Source organism: Centropristis striata, chromosome 5 (genome assembly GCF_030273125.1).
Source record: "Centropristis striata isolate RG_2023a ecotype Rhode Island chromosome 5, C.striata_1.0, whole genome shotgun sequence".
Classification (NCBI taxonomy): Eukaryota; Metazoa; Chordata; class Actinopteri; order Perciformes; family Serranidae; genus Centropristis; species Centropristis striata.
This window is the reverse complement of record NC_081521.1, coordinates 21,882,317-21,900,252: the sequence shown is the minus strand read 5'-3', so window position 1 is coordinate 21,900,252 and position 17,936 is coordinate 21,882,317. Positions and strand designations below refer to the sequence as shown.

At 38.3% G+C, this 17,936-nt stretch overlaps 1 protein-coding gene across 2 annotated transcripts in view; it reads right to left on the bottom strand.

Moving 5' to 3' along the window:
- mtor (mechanistic target of rapamycin kinase) overlaps positions 1–17,936 on the bottom strand; it is a 120,073-nt gene that overhangs the window by 90,684 nt on the left and 11,453 nt on the right. For both annotated transcript variants that reach the window (XM_059333126.1, XM_059333127.1), the window contains exons 16-21: positions 16,943–17,035; positions 16,458–16,592; positions 14,726–14,855; positions 6,825–7,075; positions 6,616–6,702; positions 2,417–2,584 (exon numbers count right to left, since the gene is read on the bottom strand). In XM_059333126.1, the coding sequence (XP_059189109.1) occupies positions 2,417–2,584; positions 6,616–6,702; positions 6,825–7,075; positions 14,726–14,855; positions 16,458–16,592; positions 16,943–17,035 (864 nt within the window). The remainder of the gene's footprint in view (positions 1–2,416; positions 2,585–6,615; positions 6,703–6,824; positions 7,076–14,725; positions 14,856–16,457; positions 16,593–16,942; positions 17,036–17,936) is intronic.

The following is a 17,936-nucleotide window of genomic DNA, read 5'->3' as shown; positions in this document are numbered from 1 at the left end:
TGCAGAGCAGATCTATACCTGAAAGGATGCTGTTGTCAGCTAACACTAATGCTATCTAGCTAGCTTGGTTAGCGTATCGTGGGGCCTCTGCTGATTCACACCTCTACTTTTAAGCGACCAAAATGTGTCAGTTAATTTGAATTAAGTGAATTCAGTTTAAAAAGGCAGCCTGTCAATCACAAGGTAGCCTTACCATAAAAGATACCCAACATTATCATCTATTTTACCCTAAATTAGACCATAATTTAGACAATGAACATCATGCTGCATTGAAGAAGACTTGAAACTAGCGTTTGAAAACATAAACTCATTAGGAAAATGTTTACTGAAGTAATAAATCAAGAAAGAAGTTGGGTAATTTTTTCATTGACTTCTATAACAACAAATTATTTTTGCAATCCATAAATTCGCCTCCTGCTGACCATTAGAAAGAATGCAGGTGTAATGCACTTCCGCATTGGCTTTATTGGTTGTTGCTTGGGTGGAGCCAAAACATTTGTTTTATCAAACACACATTTCAGGTCTAAAGAAAAAGGAGCACTAGAATAGAAATGTATCCATTCTGTACTGCATATAGCACTTTGAAGTTAACAAGAAATGCTGCATATTAAAAATCAGATCCACCAAATAAAGCAAGAACTGTTAAATCCATCTGATCTGCTAACTGTGAAGCAAAATTTGCCTTTATTTATAATACAGACTCTTAGGCTATGGGCTTTCACAGAGCATTATCGAATGTGTCTAGGCAAGACTGTATAATTGCCATCCATGTTAATTGGAAAACCAGAGTGAGAAATAAGGTTTGATCAAAGGCCAACAGTTAAATTATGTAAAAGGCAACACAAAGAAATTGACAGTGACTGTACAAAATGGAAAAATGTTGCATTGCTTGAGGACTTAGAACATGATGCAATATGCGGGAAGTGCATCATTAAAAAGAACACGCGCTGAGGTCTCTCTGATGATGATAGTGCCTCTGCACCGGGCCACAGCAGGCATTTTGGTCTGTTTTATTGGAAGTATTTCTAAACGACTCAATTTCTTTTTTATTTCAGCTATTAGTATGCACTGCTGAGAAAGAATCCATGGCAGAATTAACCTCTTTCCAAGCAATATTCTTGACATTTTGAGCCTCTGCTGAGGGCTCTAACAGCACTTCAGCATGGTTCCAGCTCTGGTGACCACATTCTGGCAGCCACTGGGTTCATCTCTGTTCTGTAAACTCTCAATTTGTTAAATATTCTATTTTTTTCAATTCAAGTTTTATGTTTGTTTCTTCTTCCCAGATTTATTCTGTCAGTTTTCTGTCTGCAAAAGCTGCATTTTCACACTTCAGGGTCTCTGCAGGTTTCAACAAGTCAAATTTAAGACTTTTTAAGACTTTTTTAAGACCATATTGAATACAATTTAAGACCCATTTCACATCCATATTGGCAAAAAATGTGGAACAATATATGCTGATTGAAAGCGTTTGCTGCTGGCATTTTATGAGGGCTTTATGTTTTTCTGATTTGCCATGGGATTCCAATGATTGGATGCCCAATGTTCCAAGTTTCAAAGTTTTCTTGCAGAAGGTGCAGTGTGCTTCATATATGTTTACATCCACCGGCTTCATTCTGGAGCCACAAATTGTTGAACTTGCACTTACCCATCTTACACAAGTAAGTTGGCTTTGCTGTGGGCTTTTGTTTTCTCTGCTGCTATGCTTGCCTGTAACACACTGCGTCGCGCGCACAGCACACTAGCTGGTTGTGCTCGATAAATTCTGACAGGGCTGCACAGGTACTTAGTTCTGTTTTGTAGTTATGTTATAGCGTTCTCAAAAACCAAAACATTTCAAAGCGAGACTGAAGTTTATGCATTTGTTTGAAATAAAAGTAACGGTAATACATTTGAAAGACTTTTCAAATTTGTATTCAAGACATATGAGATTTTAAGAGACTTTTAGACATTTTTACGGCCTTATATTCAAATGATTGGATTTTAGACATTTGAAGACTTTTTGAGACCCCGCGGATACCCTGTATCTGTATCTATTTGTAATTCTGACAAATATTTATCACAGGTTCAAGTACAGGTACATTCATATTCACACACATAACTGAAGATTTCACAGATAAACAAAAACATTATATATGTGTCTCATCTAATCATTAACAATAAAACCCTTATATTACACATTTATATATTCATTATATTATATTACCCTATAATAGCTTGGAACTTGATATTATCAAGTTTTATTTTGTGCTGACAACTGCAGCTTATCTTTGAATTCCGGTGGTTGGGATACCCTTTCGTGTGAACTTGGATCACAAATCATACTTTTAAACTTAAAACAACATACACTACTTTAGCCAGGTGCAGGCCTATAATCGAGTGTTTTTGTCATTTAACTGCAGCACATTGCACTGACCTTGATGGTAACACTGCGCCCGGTGCTGTTGTCGTGCATGAAGACACGCAACATGTGTGGGATCAGCTGCGGCAGGTAGAGCTTGAACTCTCCACCCAACGCCACCACAATTTGCTCGATTAGAAGGATGATGGTGTTCTGCATGGGGTTGTTTGGTGTCCAGTACTCCTACAGGACAAAACATCACATGTTGACAAAAATTAGTATGCCATCACGTTTTTTATTTTACCAGGAAGTCCCTTAGATTGCAATCTCTTTTTTCGAGGGAGACCTGGCCAAGATTGGTTGCCAGTTACTGATTAAAATGACAGTGACAAAACAGGGGAACCTATAGTAAAAACAGCAAAAAAGAAAAATGGGCAATACACACATTATACATACAGAAAGGTACTGAATCCAGCTCAGGTAAAACAATTGCAATTTTCAGTAACATGGACCGTTTGAATTGTTTTAAATTTTCCCAGTTTGCAGATTATTCCAAGACCATGGGGCAAAGCAGGAGAAGGCTTTTTTGCCCCACTCAGTGAGGACTCTTGGAACATGGTAGGTGATCCATTTAGAGGAACGAAGCCGAGCACTGCTGTTGTTCTGTGGTTACATAAGTAAGGCGGGAGGAGACCCAGTATGGCCAGTAGATGAAGATGTGCAAATCGAGTTTTCTGCGTAGTTTTAGTGAGGGCCAGTTGACTAAGCTCTAAAGCACACAGTGGTGAGTATAAGGACCAGAATTAGTGATGAAACGTAGAGCATAGTGGTATACAGTATCTAATAGATGGAGAGTACAAGATGTAGCATGCATATAGAGGACATCCCCATAATCCAGTACACTTAAGAAGTCAGCCTGTACAAGTTTTTTCTTGGCCAACATAGTGAAGCAAGCCTTATTTCGATCATAAAATCCTAACCTTGGTTTCAGCTTTTTTACAATGTTCTCTATATGGGTTTTATAAGACAAATTCTCATTAAGCCAAAAACCCAGATACTTAAATGATGACACTTTCTCAATTTCACCTCCACTTTGAGTGTGGAGATTTACATCATTTTTGCTTTGTGACTGTGTCTTAGTAGAGGTCATGAATTTGGTTTTCTTTGCATTTAGAGCTAACTTGAGGCCACTTAGTGAGATCTGAAGTTGTTTAAATGCAACCTGAAGCTCCTTGATGGCTTGACTCAGGAAGGGGGTTATTGAGTATACCACAGTGTCATCCGCATAAAGGTGGAGTTTGTCAGTTTGTCTGTCATCCCCTATGTTATTTATGAATAAAAAGAATAAAATTGGGGCCAAAATTGAACCTTGGGGGACGCCCTTGGATATTTCTAAGAAGTCTGATTTGAGACCATCTATAAAAACACTTTGTGTGCGCTCTGTTCTGTAGTTTTTTTAACCATTTTAAAGCTGGGAGCCCTAATCTAATATGACTTAATCTATTTAGCAATAGTTCATGGTCTACAGAGTCAAATGCTTTTGGTAGATCTTAGAATAAAGCAGCACAATGTTGTTTTTTGTCCAAGGCATTGACAATATAATTTATTACCAATGTAGTTGCTGTTCCTTGAAAACCTATAAACTATGGAATACTGTCATTGCACACAATATGCTACTATACAACTCTGAAGGGCATTGAGGGAAAGGCAACATTTCAGATTAGAACTATTAACTCTCCCACCTCCCTGATGGAGTGATTCCCCTCACGTTTTTATTTGATGCCAAACATAATGTCAAATATCCATTCTGACATTCTGTACTGCCGTTAACGAGGTGTCTGTGGTTAGTTCACATGTCTGTAATAACAGCAGGACAATAAAGTGTCTGTTTTCTAAACTGCTGAAGTCAGTTAAACAGGTGATTCACACCACATTTCCCTAATCCGCCAGTCGGACCGAGATTGAGCACTTGGCTCTTTCCTCTTCATTTGCCTTTTGAGGGAATCGTGGGTCGTTTATTTTCCTCTGCTTAGTAATATGCAACACTGTTGTAAAGCATACAGTTGAAACTTTACCTGAGGTGAACTGAAGGCAATGTCGATAACATACTGGTTACAAAACAGGCACAGGAGTGAAAACATGCTAATGTGCTGCTGATGGATTGGGTATTTTTCTGTTAGAATATTCTGTTTAAACAGAACAGTGATGCTGTTTTGGCAGTAATATAATGTAGCCCTGGCGTGTTTCACATATAGCCGTTTATAAACTCCATGCGAGCCAACCCGCATCCTTAGATCCTCGGGTGGTGTCCTTCTGACTGTTCCAAACTTAAAACTGAAAACCAAAGGTGACCAGGCTTTCTCCACCACAGCGCACCGACTTTAGAACGGGCTGCCTGAGGAGATAAGGCTCACAGAGTCAGTAACTTATTTTAAATCACTTCTTAAAACCCACTTTTATAGACTTGCTTTTATGTAATGCTTTCTATTTTAATACTCCTTTTTACTTCTCCACTTTTCACTTTTTTACTCCTTTTACCTTTTATTTTCTGTGTATCTGAGAATGTCTTGTGATTGTTCCTGCTCTGTCTTTATTGTTTCTTTTAATGTAAGAATGTTTTTTAGCCTCATGGCATCGTTCTAATTGTAATTAACTGCTCTCTGCACTTTTTAAACTGCTGTTTTTAAAAGGTGCTATATAAATTAAGTTATTATTATTATTATTATTATTATTATTATTATTATTATTATTATTATAATAGTGAACACTGACTGAGCCTGACTCAATTTTAAAAAAAATAGGCTATACTTCTTGTCGGCAACCATTTACATGGTAACATAACTAATAGATTTTCTTTCTAAATAGGTTCTTTGCCATGGATCTAATCAATGCAGATAAGAAGAATTGTTCATGTGGATTTAGAAAAGTGACAAATAAATACTCGTAAATCAAGTGATAGTGTTAAATATTTAAAGAAACTTTAAAATGTTAAATTTGAAAATGGAATTTGGTGTGATAGAACGAGAAGGTTGAGATTTAAAAAATGTACAATACTACCAAAGCTAACGGACAGATGTAGATACTAAGTCATATGTTTGTCCTAAATAAGCCTGACCTCAATTCCTGCAAGTTTAATATCTGAATATAAATTTTTAATATTCATAGGGTACATCCAAAGCACTACCTCATCCCAACTTGCTCTCGTATAGTGTTTGTGTGGGTCTAAAGAACTGGGTCAGAATGTATTTCCATCAATGGGCTAAGTGTGACAGAGACGTTTGGATAGATTTCGCTGGAAATACAAAGCTTTCACGTGCCAGAGGCGGAGAGGGACAGTCGTGATACTAGATGACAAGGAATGGAGACAATTTCCTGTCAACTGGGACTGACATCATGTCTGTTTGGCTTATGACACCGTTTTGGAAAATCTATGCAGGGCCACTGTGTACATTACAGATAATAGCAATTGGAGTTAAGGTGGAAGACTTGAAGTCACGCAATCAGTCAATGGACTTCAGCTGTGAGATCTGGCCAAGGTGTTTTGTCAGTGACCAGAGGTCTCGAGCAGCCCCCGACTTCCTGCTTTCCCCGCCTGTGGCAGCTGACTAGAGAGCGAGTGAGTGTACATCCTGAATGGCTATTCCAGCCCCCTCATCTGGATGCAGGAGCCGAGCTGGAGCAAAGATGAATAGATTCTTTGTTTCGCTCGCCATTTATTAACTCAGAGGGACTTGAGGCGCAGTGGTCCAGTCCTCTCAATTACTCCGCTTCAGGAGGAGTTACCGCCATTGCAAAAGTGCCGGTAACAGTGTTACCAAGATTCCGACACAAGGACAGTCATATGATATTTTGTGCCTCGCTTTATGATTATGTGCTAGACAAGAGTGTTTGTGCAAGTGTGAGGGCTATGGCTTTAGCAGTTGTTCCACGTCATGTGATAAGGGTGAAATGTCATGAGTCCTCAACAGTTTTCTTCCAATTGGATGTGAGCTGATCCGCTGTTAGAAAGTGTAATTCTAAACATCAAGTTAAAAGAATATTATAGTTTTCTCACTCTCCCAGTCTCTTTAATCTTTGTCCCACACCACTGCTGTGTGACATGGACTCAGACTTCATCCAGGGGCCCTGAACACATTACTGCTAATGAGGGAAGTAGAGAGCACAACTGAGTGCAATTAAGAGTTTGCAGCTGTTTGCCTGACTCACAGGAAAATAATGGCGGCAGGATGATCAGTGTTTAGGGATCGGTGTCGGGTGTTGACATAGTTACTCACTCTGATGAGGGTGAAGATGTCGTCCATGTAGGGCCGGATGTGGATCTTCACAAAGCACACCACCATTCCCATCTGCTGGAAGAGGAACTGGAGAACAAAAAGAGCACAGAAAGGAAAAAGAGTAAGAGACTCTGCTTTGTTAACCAAAGGAAAACAAATAACAAATCAACCAGACAGCCTCTTTCCTCTTATTCTGTAGCGCTACCTACCTCTCGGATGCTGGCGTCACAGACCCGGATGACGTTGAGGAAAGTGGGCATGACTTGGGGCAGGAACTGCACACACTTGAGGCCCAGAGACTTAAAGATGAAGGTGACAGCCTGGACCACCATAGTGTGGTGGTTGGAGAGTGAAGGGTCTCTCAGGATGCGCATCAGAGTGACGATTGCCACGGCAGGGTAGAACTCATCCAGGGGCAGGTTGCCCATGTTCACTAGCATCTCACTGGTGCTGTAGTCCGCTGTGAGGACGAGAATAGAGGGATTCATTTATTTTTTTGCCACTAATAAATTATATAAAATTTGCAACGTCTTACACTTGAGGAATTGCTGTAAATTAAGGTTTACGGTGGTGCCGATGGGTTCAAATCAAGTTTGAACAAGTCCAAAGTAAAAGGAAATAATTCACATTTATTAATAATTTTATCCAAACCAATAACTGTTATCAGTTTGGCTGGTTGTAACTTTGAATTTGAACACATCACCTCAGTTCCATCAGTTAAACATATACTTCTATGATAGATGTAACCCATATGACGGTATTAGCTTATTGACGTCTCATATGCCAATTTGGTAGACATTGCCCAATGCTAGATGGAAGCCACTGGTACTTCCAACAATATATTACTTTCTTTGTCAATCTTCAGAGGGAACATGTATGGCTATAATACAAGTTAACAAATTCAGTTATTTTCCTATCAGTCAAAGAATTGATTTTAAAATACTATTGTTGGTCTACAAAGCACTACACATTGTAACTCCTATTCCTTTGATACATGATATTTTTGCTTAAATGTTTTATCTGCTCGTTTATCAGTCTCTTTCCAATGCTTTTAATCTTTTGTGTAAAGCACTTTGAATTGCCTTGTTGTTGAAAGGTGCTATACAAAAAAACTTGCCTTGCCTAACAAGGTCAAGGACTGGTCAAGTACACCACTATCCCATTTTCCTTCAGTCCTCTACAGCAAAAGCTAGACCTTCCTGGATAAAGTAACCATGCTCATTATGACTCACTTCAATGGCAATATATCTGATAAAATCAACCAGTTGGTTCCTTGATTAGGAGCCCAATCTATATTTTTCTCAACATATACATTTGGAAATAACAACAAATATAGATGACATGTCTGCATTTTGTTTGATAGAGGTCTGCAGTGTCTCTTAACTGATCATAACAGAAAAGGTTTTCTATAAATATAACAGATGTAAACCAATGTTAAACAAAGTTTGGAAACCATAACAACTTCAAGGTAGTAAAGTATCAAAAAGAACTGGTTTGATTTTTGTTGGTGGTGATAAACTCTTAATTTAGATTTTGTCTTTAACTTTATGAAGCCAGCACCGGTGTCAGTAAGAAGTAATAAGCCTTTTCTTTGGTCACACAGTAAAAGAAACACTTCCAGCTGGACTTTAAAGAATAAAAGCTGTCCCTATAAACTTCTTCGGCCTTTTCCAAATGTAATCATACCGTCACAAGTATTGGAACTTGTTTAATGACTATAAATCCAATCCCAACTATAACTTCATCAGACCAACCCTTGTGACTATGTAGGACAGGAGGCTATGCCGTCATGACACTCAGAGAGACCATTAGTCAGGCAACAATTCTCCAGTGTGCAAGTTTGAGTATATCAACGGTGATTTATGGCATCCCAAACACTCCCCCTCACCATTCAAATCAGCGCCTCCTCCGTCACACTAAATACAGCTGAAAGTGCTTCTGCTGCTGGCTGTAAAGTTTGACAACAATAATAGGCTGATGGGAGAAGAGAGCTGATATTGTTGGCTTGTTGCTGCTGGCTGCTTGTCAGTTCTGGCACCGACCTGTGTTCTAACAGTGGACAACAAATCAAATAAGGACTTTTATTTTACTTTTTTAAGCTGAATTGCAGTAGTTGATGACTGTGTCCTGATGTGTTTAGTCTTGTTCAAACCCCAAGAACAGCTGTGGAATAATAACTTTGTTTGCCATCATAAACATCATACTGTTTCTCTCTTGGGCTGCTTACATTCTTATATTAGTATTATGAGGTAATGCAAGATGAAATAGGTTCACACGGTCAACAGTTAGTAATAGTTGCAAATTTAATTACTAAGCACAGGATATGAAGGAACATTAAAAATACGGTAAAGAGGAATACATGATCAAACAGTTCTATGCTGCATAAAACTTGATTAATTGCAGGGCTAAGGCTGACTTCACATTAGCACAGGGTGGAAAAATTAAGCCTCCTCCAGGCTCAACACTAACTTTTAGGTAGCAGTTTTTGGTTGCTGAACAGAAAAAAAGGTTGAAATTTTGAGTCCCCTTATATTTTGAGTAATTAAGATACTATGCAGTTATTCACTCATTCACTATCTATAACCGATTATCTGAACTTGCGTCACAGGGAATCCATCCAAGGTGTACCCTTCTCACCCAGACTATCAAAGGGCGGACACATAGAAATGAGAGTTACGTATGTTTGTATGTCCTTACGTATGTAAGGATGTTTGGAAGAAACCTGCCAACTTGAGCATCTATGACGTTAACGATCTATGAATCGATTATTCGCTATGATTTTATACATACTCCAGTTTGTATAAAAACATGCATACAAAATAAAAGATATACAGTACTATAAAAAAGCCTGTTTTGATAAAGGACGCTTTTATTTTGAAAGGACGAAAGAGACTTCCTGTCGATCGTAAAACTAACTCAAGTGAGGTTACACTGTAAAGGTAATGTCAAGGAGTTCAATGTTTTATGTTTTAGCCCCCCGAAAAGGCATGAGGTTAGTTTTCACAGTAATCTTGCATATTTAAATGTGTTTTGTGTTTAAATAAGTTTTGGATCAAATTAAACCTAGTAATTCATGCTAGCAAGGTTTGATACAGTAAGCTAGTTTCGCTCAAATTAATACTCTTGTATTTCTGTGTGTTTTATAATTGGTAATGCAAATTTCAGTTTGCAAACTGTAGCTTTATCCAACTTAATTCTCAGCTCATTGGCTTATTGACGTACGGCCACAAAACTGAACGATCTGTCGTGTTTCAGTTCAGTGATACTGATACACAGTCATAGATAAAATGAAAAAATACACAGATCGATTAAAAATTCCAAGTGATCGACCAAATTCTTAACGATTATCGATGAATTTTTCCCATCCCTAGTAAAAATGTAATAGAACAGACAACCATTCACAGTCTAATACAATCAAACCGGCTTTCTAGATTGTGTTGTACTCAAATCAACTTGTACACTGGTGCTTGAAAGTTTGTGAACCCTTTAAAATGATCTATATTTCTGCATAAAATTACCTAAATTACTTCTACCAAAGAATGGTTAAAGAAGAATAAAGTTACAATTTTGGAATTACCAAGTCAATGTCCTGACCGTAATCCAATCGAATGTTGTGGAAGAACCAGAAGCGAGCAGTTTGTCTGAGGAAACCCATCAACATCCCAGAGTTGGAGCTGTATGGAGGAATGGGCTAAAATTCTTCCAAGCTGATGTGCAGGACTGATCAACAGTTACCAGAAACGATTAGTTGCAGTTATTGCTGCACAAGGGGGTCACACCAGAAACTAAAAGCAAAGGTTCACGTACTTATGCCACTCACAAAAATGTTATATTGGAACCTTTTTTCTCAATAAATAAATTACCAAGTATATATTTTTGTCTCATTTGTTTAACTGGGATCTCTTCATCTACTTTTAGGACTTGTGTGAAAATCTGATGATGTTTTAGGTGATATTTATGCAGAAATAAAGAAAATTCTAAAGGGTTCACAAACTTTCAAGCAACACTGTAAAGGCAAACCTTGCTTTCCTGTCAAACTGTCTCATTTTTGGTCTGAACGCCCAGTAATTCTCACTTTGACCCTAAAATTTAGGATATTCATGTGGTTTCTGCAGTCTCTAATAAGCCACTTCAGAAACACCTTTAAGTACAGGAGAACCTAAAGGGCCACATGAGGGTTTCAGCACTTGTGGCCAGAATTAAAAAGCGCAATTTTATGCATTTCTTAAAACAGACAGTGGTGGTCTTTTTTTAATATTTATAATGAATATCTCTTTTTAAATAGGTAGTTTTATTAATGCATTTTGTGACAGGCAATGCAAATGGGGTCAGTCTGTCCATTTATTTATACAGAGCTATTGGGTTTTTACAAGGCATCTGAGAATACAGACGTCTGGTATTCAGCGTTTTACTGCTCTTCTGCAGGAGTACAGTTTCAGCTGCTCCACTTGTTTCCCTTAAGACTCTGGACTGCAGACAAAACAGAATGGCAGAGCACATGCGGGCTGAAGAGGGTAGCTTTGGATCGTTTATTATTCCGGCCTTCACTAAATTGAGATTAATGATGGTGATAGATGGCTACACATCTGTATCTTTACAGCCCACAAACAGACATCAGTGTGGTGAGGCAGCAGTGTAAATACCAGATGTAAATACTGCCACTTACTAAGAGAGAATACGCACCATTTCATCAGTTTTATAACCCTGCTGTTCTGTAGTGACATGATTGGTCTTGCCTGAAGTCAGGTGAGGAGATGGGCCGAGCCAATGGTTCTCCCACAGAACGAAACTCATGCTAATGCTCCAGACACTGACCCTGACGAACCTGCCAACAGATATTCAGCCTCCAATTCCGGTCACAGTCCATTTGTTCGGAACACAAACTGGTAAAACTATTACCATTTTGTCCAAGATCACATTCTGAGACACATGACTGAGTCAGACGAGAGGAGTCCTGAATTGACCATTTTTAATTGCCATTGTTATGAATTTTTAAGATCGCCAAAGGATGACGACCTTTAAATGACAGCATGATGTGTTATTTTTCGCAGTTGTCAGGTAAAAAAAAATTCTGTTGAAGCCTCCTGAAGTACAATTCTGATGTTTTTGTGAGACACCGAGTGCTAAGATAAACTGGTAAGCCTCATTTGGGTGTCTTGCTTATGACTGTTTTCTCTTCTTGTGGATACAGTTGTAACCCGGATTAAGTAAGTATACATGTTTTTTTTGGTATGAATTTATCTTTACATAAAGATACTGCTAATATAAGAAAAATTGGTTTGGTTGGTCCATTGGTTGGTTGATTGGTTGGTCGATATGTTCTCGTCCTTCATTGGTCGAACAATCGCTGGTGTTACTGTCAACAGGCTGTTTGTCCACCAAAGTATCGTCATGTTGCTGGCGTTTGCAGCCTGGTGTAATTAAGCAGTGCTCCAATTGCAAAGAACTTTAAAAAATATTCCAGCCTCAGGAAAAAAAGCTTTGGGGCACTTAGTTACTTGGACAACGTGCAGACTTTTTTTTTCGACCAGTCTATTGGTTGAAGAGTAGGTATAGTTTCAGTCGACCAAGATTGTCTTTGGGTGTCTAGACTTCTACAAAGCTCAGGCTTTGTTCTCAATGACAATATAAAGTTACGGCATTTTGACACCGTAACGTAAGTAAAAAAAATGTCATGTGGCGCGATAAAACACAAAGGCGATGCAAAGACACTAATAAACATGAATTCACGCCGGGCCGCACAAATAAACAAAATGCGCCATTCGTAACATTTTGTCAGTTTTGAGATTTTCCTGATGAGACGTCCTGAAGTTGTTGAATGAGAAATGGAGAAAAAAATAACTGCAGATGTTTGTGGGCGCTCAGAGCTCTACGATAATGGCTAAAAAGACACCAAAGAGCTTTGCTTAATGAAAACCACGAGTTATGCAAGACATGAACTCTTTAACTCTCTAACTTTTGGTGTTAACACAGCATTAGACAGTAGAAAAAATAAATTGATTTAGCTGACATGGTTACATATTAGCATATGGCCTCCATTAGTATCAGTTTTCACACATAAAAAATGATGGAAATGATTTACAATTATTAATCTATTAAAACAGATGTTTAAAGAGATGTCTGTCTAAAGTGGGTCACTTTAAATGAAATATTTTCACAAATCCCACTCTAGTTGTGAAGTGGCAGACCCTCATTTTGGAGGAGGTTTAGTAGGGGGAAGATCAGACAGATCTTCAAATTAGATCCTGAAGAACTAGGCTCAAACAAATCTCAGACCTAAAGCATTAGTTGTGGTTGACTTCACTTCACTCTGCTCCCTTTCTAATGAATTGTAGATAATCATTCAAGTGTTTTGACCAGGCGAATGGTCAGATTCAGCCATTTAAGTCATTGAAGTAGAAATCAGAGAGATCATGATCTGACCAGGGAATGTTTGTACTACAAGATTGCAAAGGTGTGTTTTACTCACTGCACTGACTTGTAACTAACAGAGGGGATTGTGCATTCATGCCAACATGCAAATGTGTGTAAAAGTCACACCTGCACAAACACTGCCATAACTCAATTCTACTTCCCAATATGAAATAATGTTCAGTTAAGTAAAGCATGACAACACTATGAACAGCGGCTTTAACAAATTGATATTCCATTACCCTCTTTCCTTTCCACATCAGCTGTTTTGCATCACTAAATCATTCATGACTTTGACAAAAAAACATTCAATTTGATCTTTCGTTGGTGTTTTCTAAACATAAACGTTGCACAAAAACTGACAAATCAAATTATGACCGACTGCAAATGCCTTGTTTTACAACTCAGATTTCATCTCTGAATGACATTTACATACGTCCTTTAAAATGCTAACTGCCACTTTATAAGTTATGTGACATTTAAAACTGGAGTTGTTTGTTCCAGTAAGTCACCTATCTGGGCTGCCTGCTGCCAGATATGGCCACTTCCTGGTTGTCATTGTTTACATATATTTATTTAGAGACATCCTACATTATACATATTCTTTATGTGTGGAAACAGGGTGGTAAACCATTATGCCTTATTGGAAGCATCTTTTCTTTCAACCCTCTGAACAGCAGGATACGAAAAATAAATCTATCTAAATACGCATTGTGCAATAAAACTGATATGTGCAACACACTACCTGCCTTGTCTATATCATTTGTAGTATTTTCAATGGTAGTTTATCTATTTTTTATATTTATTTATGACATCACGCGTGCTTTTAGCTCAGTGTTCAACCGTATTTTTTAAATGTTTTACATTATAATGATTATTTTGTTGTTATGATTGCTTTAACTATGCACCTTAAGCAGTGACATTCCCAATTCTGTTGTATAGTTGACTATATAATGACAATAAAAGCTATTTGATTTGAATCCGCCTGCAATATCGTTACTGGTGGTCCTTGAACAGATCATGTGCAACCAGTGCAACCAGTGCAACTGGGAAGCCATGAATGACTCAACTGAGATCAACAGTCATGTGACAAATATTCAGTGAAAATTTCAACAGCGCCGTGGGATGTTTACAAAGAGCAGAGAGGATGAGACAAGAGAGGCTGGAAGTAGAGGTTGAAAACATTTAAATAGTTCAATATGTGGAGCATGTGGGAATCCAACTTCTTTTCAGTATTGGTAACACTTGTGGGCACAAAAAGTTGTATAAATAATTCAATTTTAGTCAATTTTTTTCCTTATTTTTCAGGATTTATGGCATTATAACTGTGATATCTGTCCTACAGGGCCACAGTGAATAAAATGTGACAGGAGCAAAATATTAAAAAATGACTAAACATGTGAACTATAAGTCCAGAGTCCATGCTAATATCAAGTCCTCTCTATACAGACGCGTTATACTATCCATCAGGCTCACACAGACACACTGTAATCACAGGACCAACCCACAGGATTTTTTTTTAAAAAGGTTCATGTTGATTTAGAGACTTTCCAGCTGCTGCAGAACTGCAGGAGTTGAACATTTAATACCGCTGTAACTTTAAAGAACATAAATAAGAAGTAAAACTCATCTACATTCTCCCGGTGAAAAATTACGACCAAAATCGCTCCCAAAACTGTAATTAGTAATAGTGGCCTACCTGAATCCTGGCTGGACTTGGACTCAGAGAGGCTGACTGCGGAGGCATCTCGGGACTGGTCGATCATGCCGATGTTCACCTTGTGCTTGTAGGGGTCCAGAGCTCCGAGAAGACCCAGTACACGAATAGCCTGTTGGACACACAGTTAGCAATTCTTCCCTGACAGGCGTTGGACATTCACTTGAATGCTTGTCTTTATCAACACCTTCAGACATGACTTTGATTTGACTACTGATGTTTTGAAATACAGTCATGGAAAAAATTACCCTAAAAAATTACCCTTGTTTTCTTCAATTTCTTGTTCATTTTAATGCCTGGTACAACTAAAGGTACATTAAATAAATTAAATGACAACAACAAAAATAGCTCATAAGAGTTTAAATTAAGAGCTGATATCTAGACATTTTCCATAGTTTTCTTGTAATGCCTTTGGTTATTATCAAGAAAACCATGGAAAATGGCTAGATAATATTTTTTTCCATGACTGTATATCTAAGATCACGGTCGAAAGACAATTATCATTTCTCAAGTCAAGTACAAAGTTCTATCATCTCCTTGCAACAGTCAATGGACCATACCATCGTCCATTCACAGGGTTTCTGCAGGTTTCAACAAGTCACATATTTCAATACTTTTTAAGACTTTTTTAAGACTATAATGAATACACTTTAAGACCCATTTCACATCCATACTTGCAAAAAAGTACAAAAGTAATGAAGGAAAATCGGAGGTCCGCAATTACTTGCAAAGTATATGAATTTATTCACAGCTCTTTCACATTGGAATTAAAAATGCTTAACCTAACTAAAAGTTTTCTTGAAGGAGCAGTGTGCTTCATGTATGTTTCCATCCATCAGCTTCAACCATGCATTAAATTGTTCATTCTGGAGCCACAAATTGTTGAACTTGCACTTTCCTATCTAACACAAGTAATTTGGCTTTGCTGTGGGCTTTCAGTAAGTTTTCTCCGCTGCTATGCTAGCCTGTAACACACCAGCTGGTTATGCTCGATAAATTCTGACCAGGCTGCACAGGTACTTCGTTCTGTTTTGTAGTTATGTTATAGCGTCCTCAAAATCGAAACATTTAATAGTAAGAGTGAAGTTTATGCATTTGTTTTAAATAAAAGTAACGTTAATACATTTTTAAGACCTTTGTAAAGATTGTATTTAAGATATTTCGTGAGATTTTAACAGAATTTTAGACATTTTAAGGCCTTAAATTCAAACTATTGGATTTTAAACGTTTTAATACTTTTTAAGACCCCGCAGATACCCTGATTCATCGACCACTGAGCCGAACATCACGATTTAAAAGTCCAATCTCCTGTCCACACAAATTGGATAATTATCTCAACAGGACTTAAGATTTATCGATAGTGGAGCGATGGTCGTTGGAGCCAACGTCCACATGCCACCCACCAGACACAGGGACAACACACACTCTGAGACTAAAGCAACAGGCGAGGGGAAGAAACTTTGACAATTATCACTTACATCACAGCTCGAGACTTTGGAAAAAGTTCCATATAAATGTGGAAAATGTGCATAGCCTCATACTGTATGTATTCGTGTGATTATAATTCACCAGTCAAAGTCTATACATCTAAACAGAACCTCATTTGTTTAGTGTACGGTGACAGGTAGGGTTTCTGGCCTCATAATGAGTCACTGAAGGACAGAGTCGGGGTCACATTGCTGCTGGATACGCTGGGGAAAAGAAGGATGCATACCTCTCTCCTGATGCCCTGGTTTTGTTCCGTCTTGAGGAAGTTGAGCAGCACTTCCAGAAGGGAGGGGTACTTGCGGTAAGGCTCCACCACATAACCTGTGCTAGCCACCTGCTGGCCCAGTGTCCACAGCGCCACCTGGTGGAAAGGCAGAGGCAGATCCTCTTAGAACAAAGCCACTACTAGAGAAGCATGAAGCATAATATTTGGGATGCACTTTCCTTTGCATTGCAACCATCGCTGTGATTAAATGTACTATTTTTCAGTCCCTGGCACACACTTCTGTTTAAACAGCAAATATCGAAAGCATAATGCTCTCAAATGAGTCAGCATGACTTTAAATGTTTCCAGAAACTACATTTAGTACTTTACTGAAGTAGACGTGTATTTACTGAACCCAAGAACTAAATATTTTTCAGAACTTTAGTGCTGAGGGGAAAAAATGAGAACCAGATGAAACTTAGCAGACACAAATGTTCTTGGCGTACCTGTCGTTTGGCCAATGAGGAGGAGTCCTGCAGCATGTCCATGATGATTGGAAAAAGCTCGTCCATCCACTTCCTCATCTCCAGGCCACTCACCTGACAAGAACCAATCAAAAGTGAGGAAATCTCACACTCTCCCAATCTTTTAAATCTCAAATTTAAGGGATTGAATAAGTACATTAAAATGATAAGTTATCCCAGTTTGACCTTTTCAAAACATGGTTCTTACGTGTAGAATTGGTATGTTGTCTGAAACATTTGTTATATTCCAGTAAACATTAATCAGTTGGACAATGACGTTGTGTTCCTGATCAAAAATGGTTCTGGCTGGACGATCATACAAACCAGGAAATATTGATTATATTATTGCTAAGGAAAGGTTTTATTGTTATAAGCCTGTGCTATTTTAAGAGCCAAAGTCTTTATCCAAGCAGTCTTTGATTGCACATGATCACATTGTGATGAGTCAATGTGTCAACCATCCAGGAGATGGGGATTTGAATCCTGTGTGATAGCAAAAAGTCAAACGAACTGCTTTGAGATTTTAACACATTGTTTTCAGTTTTTGTAATGTATACTTTGGAACTATGTTTGACCCATAACAGGACGCTTGATTTGATGTAAAATTTATTCCAATATATTCTTAGACACCGCCACTACAAATTAAAGTATTACAACATATAGTGGCTTCATGCTTGTGCACATCATTCTGGGTCCTGATCAGCTGGGCTCCTGCCTCTTTCTGCACTGCATCAACTGTGGAAACTCCATCTACCTGAGCATCGCCTGCACTTTGTCAGCAGTCTGCCTTGTCCTTAACTGTACTTTCCTTCCTGACTCATGGAACCACCTGGACGGGCTGGAGTGAGGCAAGCATCCATGGGTGGGGCTGTAATCTGAACCACTTCAGAAAAGGACAAGCTCAGATTGCTTGCATTAAAACTGTTTACGTGAGGGACTCCAAAAATGCAATATTGTGCACGGGGTAAACAACTCT